Below are 23477 nucleotides of genomic sequence, written 5' to 3'. Positions count from 1 at the left end.
GGAATCCACCCAAGCCCATGTCCATTGTGTCGGTGATGCCATCTAACCATCTTGTCCTCTGTCATCCCCTTCTCTTCCTGCCCTCAATCTTTCCCAGCATCAGGGTCTTTTCAAATGAGTCAACTCTTTGCATCAGGTGGCCAAAGTATTGGAGTTTCAGTTTCAACATCAGTCCCTCCAATGAACACCCAGGACTGATCACCTTTAGGATGGACTGGTTGGATCTCCTTGCAGTCCAAGGGACTCTCAAGAGTCTTCTCCAACGCCACAGTTCAAAAGCATCAATTCTTCGGCGCTCAGCTTTCTTTATAGTCCACCGTCACATCCATACATGACTACTGGAAAAACCATAGCCTTGACTAGACGGACCTTTTTTGACAAAGTAACGTCTCTGCTTTTTAATATGCTGTCTAGGTTGGTTATAACTTTCCTTCCAAAGAGCAAGCGTCTTAATTTCATGGCTGCAGTCAGCATCTGCAGTGATTTTGGAGCCCAGAAAAATAAAAGTCAGCCACTGTTTCCACTGTTTGCCCATCTATTTCCCATGAAGTGATGGGACCAGGTGCCATGATCTTAGTTTTCTGAATATTGAGCTTTAAGCCAACTTTTTCTCTCTCCTCTTTCACTTTCATCAAGAGGCTCTTTAGTTCTTCCCTTTCTGCCATAAGGGTGGTATCATCTGCAGATCTAAGGTTATTGATATTTCTTCTGGCAATCTTGAGTCCAGCTTGTGCTTCTTCCAGCCTAGTGTTTCTCATGATGTACTCTGCATATAAGTTAAATAAGCAGGGTGACAATATACAGCCTTGACGTATTCCTTTTCCTATTTGGGACCAGTCTGTTGTTCCATGTCCAGTTCTAACTGTTGCTTCCTGACGTGTATACAGGTTTCTCAAGAGGCAGATCAGGTGGTCTGGTATTCCCATCTGTTTTTATTGACTATGCTAAAGCCTTTGACTGTGTGGATCACATGTATCAATAGTTCTTTCCTTTTTAATTGCTAGGTAGTATTCCATTGTATGTGTATGCCACAATTTGTTTTTCCATTCAACTATTTATGGTCATTTGTTTTGCTTCTTCTTTTTTTTTTTCCTATTGGCATATAGCCAGTTAACAATGTTGTGATAGTTTCAGGCGAATAGCAAAGAGATTCAGTCATAGATAGACGTGTATCCATTTTCCTTGATTTGCTTTCTGGTTTTGACTTTTACAAATAAAGTGGCAATGAAGATTCATTTACAAATCTACATGGACATATATTTCCTTTTCTCTTGGGTCCGCCTAAGATAGAATGGTAGATATATGATTCAGGTTTTAATAAAGGCCATCTATTTTCTTGAAGAAATTGTATCATTTATATTTCTGTCAGTAGTCTTTGAGAGTACTAGTTTCTTTACATTCTTGTTAACGTGTGATATAGTCAGTCTTTAATTTGAGGTGTTCTCATAGAAATGTAATAATATTTCATTATTGTTTTATTAGGTTGGGGCAAAGGTAATTGCAGTTTCAGACCGTGATTTTTAAATCATTATAACTAGGTTCAAACACGTTTTTATTAATTAAAATAGAAACCATTACAATCAGCACATTTTTGCCAACAAGAAATAAGTTTATTTCTGTAGTGTAAAAATCTGTGCTTCAGTATTCAATGAACTCCTGAAAAGCATTTTCTGCCTCCTGTTGGTTGAGGAAGCATTTTCCCTGCAAAAAGTTGTCAAGATGTTTGAAGAAGTGGTAGTTGGTTGGCAAGAGGTCAGGTGAATATGGTGGATGAGGCAAAACTTCATAGCCCAGTTCATTCGACTTTTGAAGCGTTGGTTTTGTGATCTGCAGTCAGCATTGTTCTGGAGAAGAATTGGACCCATTCTGTTAACCAGTGCTGGCTGTATCATTGCAGTTTTTGGTGCTTCTCATCATTTTGCTGAGCATACATCTCAGATGTAGTGGTTTTGTTGGGATTCAGAAAGTTGTGGTGAGTCAGACTGGGAGCAGACCGCCAAACAAGTGACCGTGATCTTATTTTGGTGCAAGTTTGACTTTGGAAAGTCCTTTGGAGCTTCTCAGTCCACCCACTGAGCTGGTCATTGCCAGTTGTATAAAATCTACTTTTCGTCGCACATTGCAATCTGAGAAGTGGTTCGTTGTTACATAGAATAAGAGAGAATGACACTTCAAAAATGACCATTATTTTGATTTAAGGTCAGTTCATGAGGCACGCAGTTATCAAGCTTTTTCACCTTTCCAATTTGCTTCAAATGCCAAATGACTATAGACTAGTAAACGCTGAATTCTTTAGCAACTTCTCTTGTAGCTGTAAGATCAGCTTTGGTGGTTGCTCTCAATTGATTGTTGTCACCTTCCGATCGCTGGCCACCCATGCTCCTCATCTTCAAAGCTCTCATCTCCTTTGCAAAACTTCTTGAACCACTGCTGCTCTGTACATTCGTTAGCAGTTCCTTGGCCAAATGTATTGTTGACTTTGCAAATTGTCTCTGATGCTTTATAACACAACCCATTTTGAACTCGAATAAAAAAATCACTCAAATTTGCTTTTTGTCTGACATCATTTCTGTAGTTTAAAATAAATATAAATTGCAATAAGTCATTAGCAAAAAAAAAAAAAACCAGAAAATGAGAAATGAGCATTAAAGTGATGTGTAGCATAATGACATTTATTTAAGAATGTATTCCAATATCAGATGATAAAGTTTAACAGTACAAAACCACAATTACTTTTGCACCAACCTAAAAATTCTCCAAGCCAGGCTTCAGCAATACGTGAACTGTGAACTTCCAGATGTTCAAGCTGGTTTTAGAAAAGGCAGAGGAACCAGAGATCAAATTGCCAACATCCGCTGGATCATCGAAAAAGGAAGAGAGTTCCAGAAAAACATCTCTGCTTAATTGACTATGCCAAAGCCTTTGACTGTGTGGATCGCAGTAAACTGTGGAAAATTCTGAAAGATGGGAATACCAGACCACCTGATCTGCCTCTTGAGAAATCTGTGTGCAGGTCAGGAAGCAACAGTTAGAACTGGACATGGAACAACAGACTTGTTCCAAATAGGAAAAGGAGTACGTCAAGGCTGTATATTGTCACTCTGCTTATTTAACTTATATGCAGAGTACATCGTGAGAAATGCTGGTCTAGAAGAAGCACAAGCTGGAATCAAGATTGCCAGGAGAAATATCAATAACCTCAGATATGCAGATGCACCGAAGAATTGATGCTTTTGAACTGTGGTGTTGGAGAGGACTCTTGAGAGTCCCTTGGGACTACAAGGAGATCCAACCAGTCCATTCTAAAGGAGATCAGTGCTGGGTGTTCTTTGGAAGGAATGATGCTAAAGCTGAAACTCCAATACTTTGGCCACCTCATGCAAAGAGTTGACTCATTGGAAAAGACTCTGATGCTGGGAGGGATTGGGGGCAGGAGGAAAAGGGGATGACAGAGGATGAGATGGCTGGATGGCATCACCAATTCGATGGACGTGAGTTTGGGTGAACTCCAGGAGTTGGTGATGGACAGGGAGGCCTGACGGGCTCCAGTTCATGGGGTTGTAAAGAGTCGGACATAACTGAGCGAGTGAACTGAACTGAACTGAATAATGTACAGTTGGCTTGTGACTAATGATGCTAAGCATCGTTTCTTAAATTTATGTGTCATGTATCTTCTTTGTTGAGGTATCTGTTCAGATCTTTTTGTTGTTATTCAGATCTTTTGGCCATCATTTTATTGCCTTGTTTGTTTTCTTACTGAGTTTTGAGACCTCTTTATATAGAAAACAAGATCTAAGTTCTTTATTAGATAGGTGCTTTGCAAAGATTTCCTTCAAGTCTATGGCTTGTCTTTTCATTCTCTTAGAAGTGTCTTTTGAAGGGAAGTTTTAAATTTTAATGAAATATAATTTATCAGTTTCTTCTTCTGCTGTAATAGCTAAGAAATCTTTACCTAGCCCAAGATCACAAATGTTTTCTCATATGTTTTCTTCCAGAAGTTTTATAATTTTGGGCTTCATATTGAGGACTGTGATCCATTTGGATCTATTTTTTGTGTATGAGGTATGGATCCAAGGTAGTGTTTTTGTTTTAATTTGTACATGTATGTGACCATCCAGTTGTTCTAGCACCATTTGTTGAAGGCCAGACTTTCTTTACTGAATTGCCTTTGCATCTTTTTCAAAAATTAATCCATATATATGTTACTTACTCATTTGTTTTATGCCACCACTGCACTGTTGCTTTTGCTTTTTATAATAGTGTTGTAAAAAGTAAAAAGATTAAGAAGATTACTGTTGCTTTTTATAATAAAATAAAGTAATAATTAAATAATAAAGTAATTAAATAAAAATAAAAGTAAATAAAAAGTAAGTAAAAGTAATAAAAAATAAAGGAATAAATAACAAAATAAAAAGTAAAAAGATATGAAAAGATTACTGTTGCTTTTTATAATAAAATCAACCCTGAATATTCATTGGAAGGACTGGTGCTGAAGCTGAAGCTCCAATATTTTGGCCAGCTGCTGTGAAGTGCCAACTCATTGAAAGACACCCTGATGCTGGGAAAGATTGTGAGCAGAACGAGAAGAAGGTGACAGAGGATGAGATGGTTGGATGGTATCCCTGACTTGATGGAGGCGAGTTTGAGCAAACTCTGGGAGATAGTGAAAAACAGGGAAGTCTGGCATGCTAACAGTCCATGGGCTTGCAGAGTCAGATATGACTTAGAACTGAACCACAACAAAAAGTGTTAACTCTCTAACTTTGCGCTTCCTTTAAAAAAAAATTTTTTTTTAATCATCATATGAACTTTAGATTCAACTTTATAGAGATTAACATTTCTACCAAAAAATTTTTTTTTCTTTAAAACTTATTTTTTTAGCTGTTTTGAGTCTTAGTTGCTGCAGGTGGGCTCAGTAGTTGCCGAGTGTGGGCTTATGGCACATGGGATCTTAGTTTCCTGACTAGGGTTAGAACTTGAGCCCCCTCTATTGGCAGGCAGATTCTTAACCCCTGGGCAACCAGGAAGTCCCATGTTTTGGGGTTTGGTTGGAATTACAGTGGATCTATATAGCAACTTGGGGAGATGTGGCATTTTAACAATACTGAGTCTGTTTCATGAAGGAGGCTCCATTTATTTCAGCAGTGTTTTGTAACTTCTCAGGGCACAAGATTTTCACATTGTTGGATTTTTTGGTATTTCAGAATTTTTGAAGATAAAAGATGAGTTTTTTCCCCCATTATTCTTATTATTTAGGGGATATAGTTGCTGTACAGTGTTGCATTAGATTCTGCTGCACAGCGAGGTGAGTCCACTATATGTACACATATACCCCTTCCCTCTTGGACCTCCTTCCCATCTGGGTCACCACAGAGCGTGGAGCAGAGCTCCCTGCGCTATGTACCAGGTTCCCAGCTGTTATACAGACACATGTATCAGTCCTAATCTCCTGCCTCGTGTCCCCTGCCACTGGTGTTCACACATCTGTTCTCTATGTCTGTCTCTATTTTTGCCCGCAGCAAGGTCCATCTGCACCATTTCTTTAGATTCCACATATATGGGTGATACCTCATTGTGGTTTTCACTTGCATTTCTCTAATAATTACTGATGTTGAGGATCTTTTCTCATGCCTGTTGGCCACCTCCTATGTTGTTTTTGGAGAAATGACTGTTAGGGTCTTGCACTGATGTTTTGGTTGGTTGTTTTTTTAATATTGAGCTCCACAAGCTGTTTGTATATTTTGGAGATTGGTGAGTTTTAAATTATGCCCTCTTCAGTGTTTTGGAAGAAGTTGTGTAGAACTGGTAATGTTTGTTTCTTAGGTGTTTGCTAGAATACACCAGTGAAGCCATTTGAATCTTGTTTTCTTTGTGGAAAGAAAGAAAACAGGAAGTTTTCAGTTTCTTTATAGATACAAGGCAGTTTTTGTGACTTCCCTAGCAGTCCAGTGTTTAAGATCCCCATGCTTCCACTGCAGGGAGTACAAATTTGATCCCTGGTTGGGAAAGTAAGATCATGCATTCCTCACAATATGGCCAAAAAAAAAAAAAAAATAGGGCAGTTCATGTTGCCTTCAGCTTGAATGAGCTTTCATAGTTTGTGTCTTTCAGGGAATTATTCCCTTTCATTTGAATTTGCTGAATTTATTGGCATAAAATTAATAATAGTCTCTTATTATCCTTCAACTACGTAGTGGTTTTGTTTTTTCTCTGTTGTCTTTTTGCTTTAAATTCTGTTGATTTTTATTTTGATCCAGTTATTATCTTTCTTTTGCTTCAGTTCAGTTCAGTTCAATCGCTCAGTCATGTCTGACTCTTTGTGACCCCATCAACTGCAGCACACCAGGCCTCCCTGTCCATCCAAACTCATGTCCATTTAGTCGGTGATGCCCTCCAACCATCTCATTCTCTGTTGTCCCCCTCTCCTCCTGGAGTCCTTCAGTCTTTCCCAACATCAACTCTTTTCCAGTGAGTCAGTTCTTCGCATTAGGTGACCAAACTATTGGAGTTTCAGCTTTAGCATCAGTCCTTCCAATGAATATTCAGGACTGATTTCCTTTAGGATGGACTGGTTGGATCTCCTTGCAGTCCAAGGGACTCTCAAGAGTCTTCCCCAACACCACAGTTCAAGAGCATCAGTTCTTCAGTGCTCAACTTTCTTTATGGTCCAAGTCTCACATCCATACATGACTACTGGAAAAACCATAGGCTTGACTGAATGGACCTTTGTTGGCAAAGTAATGTCTCTGCTTTTTAATATGCTGTCTAGGTTGGTTATAGCTTTTCCTCCAAAGACCAAGTGTCTTTTAATTGCATAGCTGCAGTCCCCATCTGCAGTGATTTTGGAGCCCCCCAAATAAAGTCTGACACTGTTTGCACTGTTTCTCCATTTATTTGCTGTGAAGTGATGGGACCAGGTGCCATGATCTTTGTTTTCTGAATGTTGAGCTTTAAGCCAACTTTTTCACTCTCTTTCACTTTTATCAAGAGACTCTTTAGTTCTTCTTCACTTTCTGCCATAAGGGTCGTGTCATCTGCATATCTGAAGTTATTGATATTTCTTCCAGCAATCTTGATTCCAGCTTGTGCTTCATTCAGCCCAGTGTTTCTCATGATGTAGTCTGCGTATAAGTCAAGTAAGCACAATGACAATATGCAGCCTTGCCTTTCCCGATTTGGCACCAGTCTGTTGTTCCATGTCTAGTTCTGATTGTTGCTTCCTGATTTCTCAAGAGACAGGTCAGGTGGTCTGGTATTCCCATCTCTTGAAGAATTTTCCACAGTTCCTTGTGGTCCACACAGTCAAAGGCTTTGACATAGTCAGTAAAGCAGAAATAGATGTTTTTCTGGACATCTCTTGCTTTTTCTATGATCCGGCGGATGTTGGCAATTTGATGTCTGGTTCCTCTGCCTTTTTTAAAACCAGCTTGAGCATCTGGAAGTTCACGGTTCACATACTGTTCAAGCCTGGCTTGGAGAATTTTGAGCATTACTTTGCTCGCGTGTGAGATGAGTGCAATTGTGTGGTAGTTTGAGCATTGTTTAGCATTGCGTTTCTTAGGGATTGGAATGAAAACTGACCTTTTCCAGTCCTGTGGCCACTGCTGAGTTTTCCAAATTTGCTGGCATATTGAGTGCAGCACTTTCACAGCATCATCTTTCAGGATTTGAAATAGCTCAGCTGGAATTCCATTGCCTCCAGTAGCTTTGTTCCTAGTGATACTTCCTAAGGCCCACTTGACATCACATTCCAGGATGTCTGGCTCTAGGTGGGTGATCACATCATCGTGATTATCTGGGTTTTGAAGATCTTTTTTGTACAGTTCTCCTGTGTATTCTTGCCATCTCTTCTTAATATCTTCTGCTTCTGTTAGGTCCACCATTTCTGTCCTTTATCGAGCCTTTGTTTGCATGAAATGTTCCCTTGGTATCTGATTTTCTTGAAGAGATCTGTAGTCTTTCCCATTCTGTTGTTTTCCTCTATTTCTTTGCTCTGATCACTGAGGAAGGCTTTCTTATCTCTCCATGCTATTCTTTGAAACTCTGCATTCAAATGGGAATATCTTTCCTTTTCTCCTTTGCTTTTGCCTTCTCTTTTCACAGATATTTGTAAGGTCTCAGACAGCCATTTTGCTTTTTTGCATTTCTTTTTCTTGGGGATAGTCTTGCTCTGTGTCTCCTGTACAGTGTCATGAACCTCTGTCCATAGTTTATCAGGCACTCTATCAGATCTAGTCCCTTAAATCTATTTCTCACTTCCACTGTTAGGAATAATAATCGTTAGGGATTTGCTTTAGGTCATACCTGAATGGTCTAGTTGTTTCCTGCCGGGGTCCAGCCCCGGTGGATCCAGGGAATTCGAAGGGTGGACGGCGTTGGCGTGGAAAGACTTGTTTATTTATTAATATAAGATTAGATTAAGAAACTGTAGTGCAGTAGGAAGATTAAGTGGAGAAAGAGGGCTGAATAGCTTGGTTTACGCGGAAGACCAATAAAATTCCAGACAAGGAATTTGCACCATCTACGTTGGGCCACCGGTGCCCGCTTGAATATCTAAGGGTGCCTCGCCTTAAGCTCCCTTTCTCGCGGATCTTAATAACCAGGGCAAATAAGTAGACCTGGCGAGCCTCCGCGCCCCAGATGGAAATTCAGCCTGAAATTAAAGTAAAGAGCAGAGGGAAGAAAAGGGAGAGAAAAAGAGAGAGAGAGAGAGACACGGGGGGAGCCAGATTCCCAAGAAACCAGGCCGAGACTAGTCCGAGAAACTGGTCTGAGAATCTGGTCCGAGAATCTGGTCCCGTCCTTTATTGTTCAGAAGGCCTTTTATACTTTTGATAAAACATGGAGATCAATGGGTAACACAAAGTTATGCAGCGTTAGCAGTCCAGACTCTTATCAAAACCAGGCTTTTCTCTCTGCATACCTAATTGTATACACAAGTCTTAGGTAATTTACATCATCTTCCAACCAAAAGGGCCAATTAACATTTTACAGCCTTTTTTCTGATAAGGGTTTGTCAACCACAAGACTTATTTGTGTTGATCTTCCCAAGGTCTGGTGCCACTCTCGGAAAGCACTAAAGAAAGTTACATTCTTAGACAGCAAGGATACAGCAACTTATAACAAGTAGAGGGAGTGCAGTGATTTACAGCAAAAGAGAAGCAATTAACTCAAAAGTCTAGTGTTGCTAACATCAAAACTACTATGTATCTTTTTCTACATCCTGCTTACATTAACATCCTTCCAGGTGCCTAAAAGATAAAGAATAAGGAGGTCTGGCAGCAATCCTTGAGTCAACAGTGAAAACCCTCTACCAATATAATTTTTAACTCTTTAGAAAAGGCTCTGTATCTTTAAGATGCTTTTAAGCTTTGTGCCTCCCGCGGTTGGGGGGCTGTAAGCAATTCACAAGCTGTAAGAGGTCTGGGGAACCTGTTAGGCAGGCTAGAGAGCTATCAGAGGGGTTTAACTGAAACATCCCTTTCAAATGCAGAAGACTAAAACCCTGAATTGACTTTTTCCCAGAGAATACCAGAAAAGCAGAAAAGCAGAGCACAAAAGCCGGCAGATTTTTGTTGGGGTACATGCTTAGGAATTTCCAGAGGGGTCCCTGAAGTCTGAGCACGCCTTGCGTATGTCAGCTTCCTTCCTCATGACCTTGTCACGGGCGGGATTCCTCACACTGGCTCCCGGCAGTTTCCCCTACTTTCTTCAATTTAAGTCTGAATTTGGCAATAAGGAGTTCATGATCTGAGCCACAGTCAGCTCCTGGTCTTGTTTTTGCTGACTGTATAGAGCTCCATCTTTGGCTGCAAAGAATATATAATCAGTCTGTTTCGGTGTTGACCATCTGGTGATGTCCATGTGTAGAGTCTTCAGTTTAATTTGCCCTTTCTCCCCTAAAATGTTAGGATTGAAGCTGGAGTTACTGATTTGAGATCTTTTCTGCTTGAAGCACATTCTTAAATCCTTTGTGACTTCTTTGACACATGGGTTCTGCAGAAGTATGTTACTTAGGTTCCAAATGTTGGGGATTTTTCTGATAGTCTATAATGTCAGGTAAAGTTGGTTGATACTCATGTTCTAGTGTACTATATCCTTGCAGAGTTTTTGTCTCCCCTGTTTGATAAAAACAGTTATTGAGAGGGGGGTATTCAAATTTTTAGCAATAATCCCAGAATTTGTCTGTTATCTCAGTTCTGTTGTATTTTGAAGCCATATTAGTAGAAGCATAAACAACTAAGATTGTTATATTCCCCTGATGAACTGTTTCCATTATCACTGTGAAAGACCTGTTTGCTTTCAAATCTAGTTTATTTGATATAAAAAAGTCTTAGCTTTCTTTTAACCAGTGTTACCATGTGATATCTTATTCCATCGGTTTTCTTTTAATGTATTTGTTCCTAAATGTGTCTTGTAGGCAATATACAATTGGGTCTAATTTTTTAACCCTTTCTGACAGTCTTTGACTTTTAGCTGGGATGTTTTGTGTGCTCATTGATTTGGTAAAGTTTGAATCTGCTATCTTGCTGTTTTCTTTGTTTTGCCTGTTCTTTGTTCCTTTGTTTGATTTTTTTTTTAATTTTTTGGTAATTTTTGGGTTGAGTATTTATTTTATCCTGTGTATTGTCATTAGTTGATGACACTGTTATCCGTAATAATAAATGTAAATGGATTGGACTTCCTTGGTCGTCCAATGGTTATGAATCTACTTGCCAGTGAAGGGGATATGGGTTTAGTCCCTGGTCTAGGAAGGTTCCACATGCCATGGGGCAGCTAAGCCTGCGTGCCACAATTACTGAGCCTGTGCTCTGGAGCCCACGTGCCGCAGCTCCTGAAGCCTGCCCACCCTGGCACCCGTGCTCCTTGACAAGAGAAGCAGTGCGAAGCCTGTGCACTGCGACTAGAGACTAGATCTGCTCGCTGCAGGTAGACAAGGCCCGCACCCGGCATCCAGCGTCCCAGTGCAGCCAGAAGGACGTGAACGGAAAAGGAACTTCATAACCAGTCAGCCTAGGAACAGTGTGAGAAAACACAGTTAAAGCCCACCTCTGTTGCAAACAGAAATGCCAGAGTCTTAAAGTGCTTGCAAATCAAAACCAGTAGGATATGTAGTAAAAGAAAGCAAGACTTGGTAGAGTTAATCAAAGGAATGTTGCATTATCAGAAAAGTCACTTGATTGTAACTCAAGGGACTGGAGGCGTTCCACAAGAACATGTAAGTAAAAATAATTAGAATGTTATATTTGATCCTCATTCGTTGCCAAATTATTCAGGAAACTAAGAGTAGAAGGAACTGCCTTAACCTTATGAAAAATGTCTGTTTAAAAGTCTGACTTTGGGGAAAATGAGGTCAAAGGGCTACACATAGTATACATTCAATAAATAGTTGAATAAAAGTTATGAATTTTGGTATTTGATATCAATTATATAATATCATTATTCTTAGTGAACTGTAAGCAACTACCTTTTAAAAGACATAACCCAGTTGTAGTGGGTTTTGTGAATATCATCCATTTGGCACTTGATAGTGTATTAGTTTGCTGCTGCTACGTCGCTTCAGTCGTGTCCGACTCTGTGCGACCCCATAGACAGCAGCTCCCCCGTCTCTGGGATTCTCCAGGCAAGAACACTGGAGTGGGTTGCCATTTCCTTCTCCAGTGCATGAAAGTGAAAGTGAAGTCGCCCAGTTGCGTCCAGCTCTTTGCGACCCCTGTGACCCCATGGACTGCAGTCTATCAGGCTCCTCCATCCATGGGATTTTCCAGGCAAGAGTACTGGAGTGGGGTGCCATTACCTTCTCCGATTAGTTTGCTAGGGCTTCCATAACAAAGACTAGGAGGCTTAAACAACAAATTTATTTTCTCAGTGTTCTGGAGGCTGGTAGTTCAAGATTAAGATATGGGCAGGTTTGGTTTTCCTTGAGACCTCTCTCTTTGGTTTGCAGATGGCTGCCTTCTCTTTATGTCCTCTGAAGGACTTTTTTCCAACTATAGTTACATTCTGAGGTACTAGTGGTTGGGGCTGCAACCCCTTCAGCCCATAGCAGGTATTTACAGAGCTGTCTCACAGCTTCATGGTTGATGTAACAAACCTAGCAAAGCAAGCAGCAGTAGATACGACTCCAGTTTTACACAACAGACTCTTAAGCCACAAAGCTGATGTGTGGCAGGACTGGGAGTTTAAACTGGTGGCTTGAGTACAAAATCAGTATCTTTTAACTACCGTGCTGATTTTGCTAAAGTTGAATGTCTCACTTTTTACCTTTAGTTTGACTTAATCTTTCCCAAATTGATAGAGGTTAAGACTTTTTATTTCTCAGTTTCCTGGAGTGTGATTTGAGAAATCCTTGTTTGAAGGTCATTGACTTCTAGGGGTTTGTTCATTTATATACATAATGGCTTCACTGTACCACTCTAAAATATACATATATAAGATACACAGATATATTGTAGTTGCTTAGAATTGGATTTATGCCAGTATACAGAGAGAGAAAAATACATTAAAGTCAAATACATTTACTGAATAACTTTACTATTATAATGGGAATCAATAAACCTAGATCCTTTACTTATTCTTAACTTTCAAACCCACTTTGAAAGAATCATTGTATTTTTGTTCATGTCATTTTTTTCAGTGTATAACCAAAATAACTTCCATTTCCTTTAAGGATCTTGGGTGTGCCAGTGCATAATAATTTTGTTTATTCAGACATTTTTTTTCCCCTCACACAGTTGCGGTCTTGTAGTAAGAGTGAATTGATATCTAAGAGCTCAGAGATCCTCATGATGTTTCAGCAAGTTCATCGAAAGCCTATGGCATCCTTTGTTACCACTCCTGTTCCACCAGACTTTACGAGGTACAACACTTTTTTTTTTTAAACTTTATATGCAAATGAATATACTTAGTTTCAGAAGAATGCTATTACTGGGGACTTGCTGGCAGTCTAATGGTTAAAACTTCCTCCTTCCACTGCAGGGGTGTAGGTTCCATCTCTGGTTAGGGAACTAAGATGCTGCATGCTATACAGCCAAAAAGTTAAAAACAAAGAAAGAATGCCATTGCGGACAACTTGAACTCAGATAGTTCTCCTTGGCCGATAAGTCTCCATTTCTTTGTGAATTAACAAATCAGATATAACATTTATATACTGTTCAAGCACTGAATATTATTAAAAGGACTAGGTATTTACTATTGTAAAATAGATTTGAGTCAACTAAGAATGTTCATTAATATTCTAAGGCTAACTCTTTGATAGTGTGGTCAGCCATTTCGGTTTTGAAGATTCCTTTTCTGAAGTGTTCCCCCATTACCAGTGGAAGATAACAAGTGTTGGCATAAATATCACATATTAGGAAAACGCTCTTGCAGTTCGAAGTCGGGTACATGGATCTCCTATATCAGAGCCAGCTGAAGTGTTTCTCCAAAATGCAAATTCCTAGGCTTGTTCCCTGATAGTCTGGAGACAATATTTAGGAAATAATCTTGAGCACCCTGAGTAATTCTCCACTAAAGTTTAGGAACCATTGATGGAGGTAAACTCCTATGGTAATACCACTTAGGCAAGCAACTCTGTTTGACTTCTTGAGTTTCAGTCTCTATCACATCTAGTGATTGTTTTGATTTCTTTTTCCTTTCTAATTGCCCAAGGAACTCAGAACCCCAATAATCTCTTCCTTTCACTACCTTCTTTTTTGGGTAATGATAGAAGGAACCGACATTGGGGTTAGGTGGGGGAGGTAGGACAGGCATTTATAAAGAGAAAACCACCAAGAAGTTTTTTTTTTTTTTTAAAGTCTGATAATTAAGGAGTTTTCCCTGCGGAAAGGTCAGTTTAGAGTCCTCTCTCTCGCCAATAAACTTTACTGTCATACTGGAAAATTTGGCTTTTAACTCTTATTTTTATTAGAAACTCAATTTATGATTTACAGTATAAAAGAAGCAGGTGTTCATCTGTTGCAGAATAGGTCAGCAATGAAGAGAGAGCCAAATAAGAAAGTCTAGCATTTATGGATATTAAGTTATGGAGGAAAGTTTAGGTATGCAAAGCATTGGTGCTTGTTTCTAAGCTTTGAGCTCAGGGGACTGATTACGTCCCATTGGTTGATGATTTGTGATAAAGCCACAATGTAGAGTAAAAGGTCATTAAACAGTTAATGTTGTTTATAATATTAAAGATCATCTCTGCTCAGCACTGTTGTAAGTGCAACATAGGAGACATGGAATAGGAAGTAATAATCTTACTGGATATATATTCCATATTAAATGGTAGAGATTGTATATTAAAATCAAGTATTTGTTACTCAATTATGTCAGAAATTCTAAGATGAAGTCTAGTTAGATACTGATGTGGTTAAGATGACTTCATAGCCTGGAAAGGAATTGTGTAACAACTTGACAGATACTTAGAATTTCATTGGGCAGATGAGAATAGGATATGTGTGCATAAAGAAAAATATGAGGCTGTGAGAAGCGCTGCTGTATTTCGAAGTCAGCAGAGAAATCATTTCAACCGGAATTTGAATGGCTGTATTGTTTTGGGGCATTTAAGTCCTCTCTGAGCAGGGAAAATACAGTTCTCAGTCCATAAAGAGTTTTAGTTTCTGGGGGAAATGGTCAACTTAGGATGGAAAACTAGTTTTTATGTAGCTGACCAGTATGTTTTCTTAAGGGAACAATGGATACTAATACTGTTCTTCCCTTTGTTTATTAAGTTATGATGAAGCTTCTGGGCTAAAGGTTTGCAAATCAATATTTTTCAGATTATTAGATTAGAGGTGTTTTGAGGCTAGCCTCTCCATATTCCATGAACTTTCACTGATATCATCGTGAGACACATCTAGTCATCATAAAGACCAGAATAGAAGAGGTATAGAAATAAAAGCTTGAGAAGATAAACCTGTGCCTAATTTGCAGGCAGAATGGTAACACCAGTATGATTGTAGATAACCTCTGAATGAGTGAACATAATGTGAAAATACTAATAGTTAAAGGTGGTAGAATTGATAGATGGTTTAGCAGTCACTGTGACTTTGTGTGTTTGTATAAAGAATGCAAAAATTAATTTTTGAGCCAATATTTCTACCAAATTACAAAATTTTTTCAGCAAATATTTATAAATATTTCATCTATTCAGTGAATATTTGAATGCCAGCTATGTCCCAGGCATGTGCTGGGTACAAGTAGAGAGCACAGTCGAGAGTTCTTATTTCTTCACTTATGATTTAGTGAAAAAGATAGGTGATTGAGGCAGGAATAAAATAAAATGTGATCACTGTTGACAGGGGAAGTGTATGTGTCCTGTTTTAATGCTTCCCTGTAGCGCTAATGTTACATGTGTCTGAAAAGTTTTCAGTGAAAAACTGTATGTATGTAGGAGTACATCACAGTACCCAGGATTGATCATTATTCCCTGTGCTCTGAATGGTATTTTTTTCTCCACAAGTGAGAGCCATACTGTACCCTCTTGGTCAGTAAGCTGTAGCGACCTATATGCTTTAACTTGTGGATCAGGGGTAGAGAATCTTCTTGCAATGCAGGAGACCTGGCTTCGATCCCTGGGTCTGGAAGATCCCCTGGAGAAGGGAGTGGCTACCCAGTATTCTTACCTAGAGAATTCTGTGGACTGAGGAGGCTGGTGGGCTACAGTTTATGGTGTCACAAAAAGTTGGACACAACTGAATGACTGACATGCTTTAACTTGGTCTTCCCTGGTGACTGAGACGGTAAAGAATCCGCCTGCAATGTTGGAGACCCAGATCCTATCCCTAGGTTGGGAAGATCCTCTGGAGAAGGGAGTGGCTACCCACTCCAATATTCTTACCTGGAAAATGCTATGGACATAGGAGCCTGGTGGGCTACAGTCCATGGGGTTGCAAAGAGTTGAATATGACTGAGCAGCTTTCAGTTTCTTGTTTTAGCTTGTAAGCTTTCTGCCTCACACGACTGCAAGTTAACTGTGTCATCTCCATCCTCTATTTTGTGTTTTGGCGAGCCCTTTGGCTATTATAGACTGATTAAAAGTATGACAGCATCAGTCTGGTCTGAGAACAAAACAATAATAACAAAAACAAAATATATCACAGTGGATATTAAGGATATGGTGGAAGAAAAGTATGAAGATCAGCAGGCAACTGGGAATTGGTTGAAGTCTGTAAACATTATAAAGGATTTTTTTTTTTGTTGTTATAAAGGATGTTTAGTGGGAGAACTGACCAATATTTGTGTGATCAGAAGTTGCACAAAATTACAGCCAAAAACATATTATTAATATAGTTAGTAGTTAGTGTTAGTTGCTCAGTAAGGATTAACTAGACAAAAGAATCTAGGAGTGAGGATTGTGAGTCTTCTAACCGAGAACTGCCTAGGGCTCTGATTAGGCATGCTTAACAGTAGGATACTAGCTATACAGTTTCCAGTTTCAAGGCAAACTATATCTTATATCTGCTTATGAAAAAGATGTGAGCTGTTTAGCTGTACATACTTATCATAAAATAAAGCCTGGTGGGCTACAGTCCATAGTGTTGCAAAGAGTCAGACATGACTGAAGCGACTGAGCAAAGCAGGAGAATGGACTGTCCCTTTGCCTATCTCCTGTAGATATAGTTTAGTTCTCTTTGGGGGAGACTATGGAACTAAAGTTCCCTAGGTAACCTTGCCTTGCCAAGAAACTGTTAATTTCATCATCTTGCTTGATCCCTATGTGATTATGTATTCATATAACATTATATACTGGAGACGGGAATGGCAAACCACTTCAGTATTCTTGCCTTGAGAACCCCATGAACAGTATGAAAAGGCAAAAAGACAGGACACTGAAAGATGGACTCCCCAGGTCAGTAGGTGCCCAATATGCTACTGGAGATCAGTGGAGAAATAACTCTAGAAAGAATGAAGAAACAGAGCCAAAGCAAAAACAACACCCAGTTGTGGATGTGAATGGTGATAGAAGTCAAGTCCAATGCTATAAAGAGCAGTGTTGCATAGGGGCCTGGAACATCAGGTCCACGAGTCAAGGCAAATTGGAAATGGTCAAATTGGAAATGGTCAAACAGGAGATGGCAAGAGTGAACATCGACATTTTAGGCCTCAGAGAACTAAAATGGACTGGAATGGGTGAATTTAAAAGATGAAATTAAAAGATGCTTGCTCCTTGGAAGAAAAGTTATGACCAACTTAGCATATTAAAAAGCAGGGACATTACTTGGCCAGCAAAGGTCTGTCTAGTCAAAGCTATGGTTTTTCCAGTAGTCATGTATGGATGTGAGAGTCGGACCATAAAGAAAGCTTAGTGCTGAAGGATTGATGCTTTTGATCTGTAGTGTTGGAGAAGACTCTTGAGAGTCCCTTGGACAGCAAGGAGATCCAACCAGTCCATCCTAAAGGAAATCAGTCCTGAATATTCATTGGAAAGACTGATGCTGAAGCTGAAACTCTAATACTTCATTCACCTGATGCAAAGAACTGACTCATTTGTAAAGACCCTGATGCTGGGAAAGATTGAAGGCAGTAGGAGAAGGGGACGACAGAGGATGAGATGGTTGGATGGCATCACTGACTCAATGGACATGAGTTTGAGTAAACTCTGGGAGTTGGTGATGGACAAGGAGGTCTGGCGTGCTGCAGTCCATGGGGTTGCAAAGAGCTGGACACGACTGAGCGACTGAACTGAACTGATAACATTATATAGCTTTATTTTCTAGTCAGTTCAGTTCAGTTCAGTCGCTCAGTTGTGTCCGACTCTTTGTGACCCCGTGGATTGCAGCACGCCAGGCCTCCCTGTCCATCACCAACTCTAGCAAATATTTATTTTCTAGTAAATAATATCAAAGTATTTAGGGTCTGTCAGTATTCCTCATAATTTGTTCTGAAGGAGGAAGTTTGGGGATTTAGTATAAAATTGTTTCCTTTTGTTTCTTTTTGATTTTTTAAAACTATTTACATGTTTCATACTTCAGGTTCCCAGCCTAAGCACCAATTTTTTTCTTCTCCTATTTCCATGTATGTGTTGTGCTTAGTCGCAGTTGTGTCTGACTCTGCCACCCCATGGACGGTAATCTGCCAGACTCCTCTGTCCACAGGGATTCTCCAGGCAAGAATATTGGCGTGGGTTGCTATTTCCTTCTCCAGGGGATCTTCCCGACCCAGGGATTGAACCTGTGTCTCCTGCTTCTCCAGCACTGGCAGATTCTATACCACTTAGCCACCTGGGAAGCTCTTAAGGACTGATTTTAGATTAATAAAATTTTCAAGATACTATTGAGAGACTTGACTGTTTTAACTAAATGAAATGTTAAACTTTAATAAGCCAAATAATTTATTTAGTTTTTGTTCCTTTTTAGTGAATTGGTACCATCTTATGATTCGGCTACTTTTGTTTTAGAGAATTTCAGGTAAGAGTTTTCGACAACTTTAGTGTTTTTTTATGTGTATGTAAGTGAGAGCCAGGAAGGTGTTATTCCTTGGTTGGATACAGACCTAATGAACTCCTGTTGCTCAGTGTGTAGTCTTAGGAGAAACATGGTTTCTGTTAGTTTCAGAGGTCATTTGTCAGAATTGTTTTATATCTTCTGGATAGCTTGCTTCTCTAGTGTTGGAAATGGAACCCTTTTTTTAAAAGAAGAGAGTCGACTTAGCTTTTGTTAATAAAGTGAGGTGAATGGGATCACAGAGATTGATGAGTCCTACCCATCCTCAGAAACAAGAATGGTGGGAAGAAGTCCATTTGGGCCCATTTATCTCAGTCCTAAGTGAGACATTATGGATGAGAGGACATTAGTGTAAGAAATTTGTAAGTTTTGTAACTTGCATGCTAAGTCTGTTAGCTTTTACTGCTTTTTCTGTAAGATTAAAAGCCAAGATCTTAAAACACAAAGATCCAAAGGGACTTGGCTTAAAGGGCGTCATGGAAGTGGGGAACAGAAAATATGAAGTCTTGCCTGGGGAAGAGAAAATGCCAAGGGGGTGGTAACACAACAGACTAAGGCCAGACTGAGAATTTATACCACTTCCAGCTTAATTTGTTTTTTCTTATGTAATAATTTTGTTGCTAAAATATAAACAGATTTTCCCCACATTTCTTTACCCCTTTAAAGGTGAAAAACTGCTTGTTGAAGTGGTATTTAATTCAAGACATATTGAGAAGTTTTTTTTTTTAATGTGAAACTTAAAAGATACTGCTGAATATTTCTATATCATTAAAATTTCTTATATTTCAGAATGTTTGTATATATACACAAGTAGTGGACCTTGATTTCTTCAGTCACCTTCATTTACTTGTCTAGGACATCAAATAAGGAACATAAATGGTTTGGTTTTGGTTTTGCATGTTGAAACTTCACAACAGTTTTGATCTGGGGATTTGGTTGGTTTTCTTTTACTCTAGTACTCTGCGCCAGCGAGCAGATCCTGTTTACAGTCCGCCTCTTCAAGTTTCAGGACTTTGTTGGAGGTTAAAAGTTTACCCAGTAAGTTTTTCATTATTTCTCATAAATTTTGAAGTCAAGATGTTTCTTGCAGGGTTCTGTCATACACTGGTTCAACTTTTTTAGTGGAGAAAAGAAGAAAATAAGTAAAATTTTATGCTTCAGTAAGTTTTTCATTATTTCTCATGAATTTTGAAGTCAAGATGGTTTTTTCAGGGTTATGTCATACACTGGTTCACTTTCTAAGTGGAGAAAGGAATTAAAGGAATGAAACATTTATATTTCTTTATAGGATATATTGCTAAACTATAAAAAAAGAATTAAGTATAAACAGTGTAAACATTGGCATATTATTGAATCTTATTTCAGTAAAAATATTTAGAAAAAGTTTTAAGTTCTTACTTAGAAAATGATTACAAAGAAACCACATGTATGCTGATTGCATTCTCTTGGTGCTTTCCAGTATGTTTTTTTGACCTGTGTATTTTCTGCAGATTGGCAGGTTGGTCCAGTGATACAATGAAATGTGTACTCAGTTCCTATAGCAGGAATATAAGCAGTAGTGTATGCTTTCATCACATTATATCCAGTTGCATCTCTTTTTGTGATATTGGTGCACATTGCATATATGTTAATTCTTTGGAAGTTGCGAAATAGTGATTCTCATTTTACCGATTAGTTATCAGTATTACAGTTCATATAGAAGAGGCAAGATTCTTTCTTGTTATTTAGCAATTTCCCTTATTCTCTGAAAGTTATTAATTAGATTTTTAAAAATATTATGAACTCATGTATTTATACTTATTTAGTCTTTACTATGCCTTCTGTGTCACGTTGCTCTGACCTTAATAAATAGTCTACTAGTGACTATAGTAGTGAGCTTTCTTGTTGTCTTCTGTGGTAAGATGTTCTAGTCTCATATATTTCCTACTTAAAATTGGACTTTTTATCCAAAAAGCCCTGATTTCTTTTAGTGGCAGAACTGTATTTCAGGACCAAACTGAGTGCGAGGGGTGCTCATTTCTACCAGGTTGGTCACTGTTTAGAGGCTTTCTTCATGAACAGAACTAGAAAATAACCTAAGTAAATGTATGTGGAGGTTTGTGAAGGGGGGTTAATATGTATGTATGTATTTTAAAATTTATTTAATAGACTTTATTTTTTAGAGCAATTTTAGGTTTAACAACAAAATTGAGTTTTAGGTTCACGTGAGTTTTAGCAGTTTTAGGTTCAACAGCAAAACTGAGTGGAAAATACAGAGAATTCTACACACACCTTCTGACCCCATGCATGTGCAGTCTCCCCAACTATCAACATATTCTGTACAGAGTGGCGTGTTTGTTGCATTTGATGAACTTATACTGACACGTTATCACCAAAAGTCCTGCTTCATTCTTGATGTTATACATTTTATAGGTTTTGTTTGTTGTTCTTTTTTGGCTGCGTTGCTTCTTTGTTGTGGTGCATGGGTTTCTCTAGCTGGGGATGCAGGTTTAGTTGTCCTGAAGCATGGACAGCTAAGTTGTCTTAGTTCCCTGGCCAGGGACCAAACCCATGACGCCTGCATTGAAAGGTGGATTCTTAAGCACTGGACCACAAGGGAGGTCCCTGGTGTGTTTCTTTATAAGTTTATTTTTTAATTGAAAGATAATTGCTTTATAGAATTTTATTGTTTTCTGTTAAACCTCAACATGAATCAGCCATAGGCATACATATATCCCCTCCCTTTTGAACCTCCCCCTCATCTCCCTCCCCATCCCATCCCTCTGGGTTGCTATAGAGCCCTATTTGGGTTTCCTGAGACATACAGTAAATTCCTGTTGGGTATCTATTTTACATATGGTAATATAAGTGTTTCCATGTTACTCTCATCATACATCTCACCCTCTTCTTCCCTCTCCCCATGTCCGTAAGTCAGTTATCTATGCCTGTTTCTCCATTGCTTTGAATTCTTCAGTACCATTTTTCTAAATTCTGTATATATGCATTAGTATATGATATTTATCTATCTATCTGACTTACATCACTCCGTATAATAACGCTCTAGGTTTATCCACCTCATCAGAACTGACTCAAATGCATTCCTTTTTATGGCTGAATAATATTCCATTGTGTATATATACCACAACTTCTTTGTCCATTTATCTGTCAGTGGACATCTAGGTTTCTTCCATGTTCTAGCTATTTTAAATACAGCTGCAATAAACAGTGGGATACATGTGTCTCTTTCAATTTGGTTTCCTCAGGGTATATGCCTAGGAGTAGGATTGCTGGCTCATATGGTGGTTTTAATGGAGAAGGAAATGGCAGCCCACTCCAGTATTCTTGCCTGGAGAATCCCATGGACAGAGGAGCTTGACAGGCCACAGTCCCCGGGATCGCAAGAGTTGGACACAACTTAGCAACTAAACCACTAAACCACCATGTTGGTTTTATTCCTAGTTTTTTAAGGAATCTTCATACCATCTTCCATAGTGGCTGTATCAATTTACATTCCCACCAACAGTGCAAGAGCATTCCCTTTTCTCCACCCCCTCTCCAGCATTTGTTTGTAGACTTTTTGATGATGCCCATTCTGACTGGTGTGAGGTGATATCTCATTGTAGTTTTGATTTGTATTTCTCTTCAGTTCAGTCACTCAGTTGTGTCCAACTCTTTGTGACCCCATGAACTGCAGCATGCCAGGCTTTCCTGTCCATCAGCAACTTCCGGAGCTTACTCAAACTCATGTCTATTGAGTCGGTGAAGCCATCCAACCATCTCATCCTCTGTCATCCCCTTCTCCTCCTGCCTTCAATCTTTCCCAGCGTCAGGGAAAATTCTCTAATAATGAGCTGCGTTGAGCATCTTTTCATGTGTTTGATAGCCATCTGTATGTCTTCTTTGGAGAAATGTCTGTTTAGGCCTTTTTCCCACTTTTTGATTGGGTTGGTTTTTTTCTGGCATTGAGTTATATGAGCTGCTTGTATATTTTGGAAGTTAATCCTTTGTCAGTTTCATTTGCTATTTTCTCCCATTCTGAGGGTTGTCTTTTCACCTTGCATATAGTTTCCTTTGCTGTGCAAAAGCTTTTAAGTTTAATCAGGTCCCACTTGTTTACTTTTGTTTTTATTTCTATTACTCTAGGAGGTGGGTCATAGAGGATCTTGCTTTGATTTATGTCGAGTGTTGTGCCTATGTTTTCCTCTAAGAGTTTTATAGTTTCCTGTCTTACATTTAGGTCTTTAATCCATTTTGAGTTTATCTTTGTGTAAGATGTTAAGTGCTCTAATTTCATTTTTTTACATGTAGCTGTTCCGTTTTCCCAGCACTGTTTATTGAAGAGGCTGTCTTTGCTGCATTGTATATTCTTGCTTCCTTTGTCAAAAATAAGGTACCCAAAGGTGCATGGGTTTATTTCTGGGCTTTCTATCTTATTCCATTGGTCTATATTTTTCTTTTTTGTGTGAGTACCAGACTGTTCTGATGACTGTAGCTTTGTAGTATAATCTGAAATCAGGAAGGTTGATTCCTCCAGCTCCATTCTTCTTTCTCAAGATGACTTTGAATATTCGGGGTCTTTTGTGTTTCCATATGAATTGTGAAATTTTTTGTTTGAGTTCTGTGAAAAATGCCATTGGTAATTTGATAGGGATCGCACTGAATCTGTAGATTGCTTTTGGTAGTATAGTCATTTTCACAACATTGATTCTTCCTACCCAGGAACATGGAATATCTCTCCATCTGTTTATGTCATCTTTGATTTGTTTCATCAGTGTCTTATAATTTTCTGTGTACATTTCTTTTGTCTCCTTAGGTATGTTTATTCCTAGATATTTAATTCTTTTTCTTGCAGTGGTAAATGGGCTTGACTCCTTAATTTCTCTTTCTGATTTTTCGTTGTTAGTATATAGAAATGCAAGTGATTTCTGTGTATGGATTTTGTATCCTGTGACTTGTATCCTCGTTAAATTCTCTGATCAGCTCAGGTAATTTTCTGATAGTATCTTTAGGATTTTCTGTGTACAGTATTATGTCCTCTGCAAACAGTGAGGGCTTTACTGCTTTTATGAT

At 38.8% G+C, this 23477-nt stretch overlaps 1 protein-coding gene across 4 annotated transcripts in view; it reads left to right on the top strand.

Moving 5' to 3' along the window:
• The window catches only part of TRIM37 (tripartite motif containing 37), a 141258-nt gene that overhangs the window by 17397 nt on the left and 100384 nt on the right, over positions 1–23477 (top strand). For 3 of the 4 annotated variants that reach the window (XM_068976308.1, XM_068976306.1, XM_068976305.1), the window contains exons 9-11: positions 12735–12859; positions 18342–18392; positions 19385–19466. In XM_068976308.1, coding sequence (XP_068832409.1) covers positions 12735–12859; positions 18342–18392; positions 19385–19466 — 258 coding nt within the window. The remainder of the gene's footprint in view (positions 1–12734; positions 12860–18341; positions 18393–19384; positions 19467–23477) is intronic. The other variant, XM_068976307.1, reaches the window with a different exon arrangement.

This window comes from Capricornis sumatraensis, chromosome 8 (assembly GCF_032405125.1).
Source record: "Capricornis sumatraensis isolate serow.1 chromosome 8, serow.2, whole genome shotgun sequence".
Classification (NCBI taxonomy): Eukaryota; Metazoa; Chordata; class Mammalia; order Artiodactyla; family Bovidae; genus Capricornis; species Capricornis sumatraensis.
This window is presented reverse-complemented; position numbering and strand designations above follow the sequence as displayed.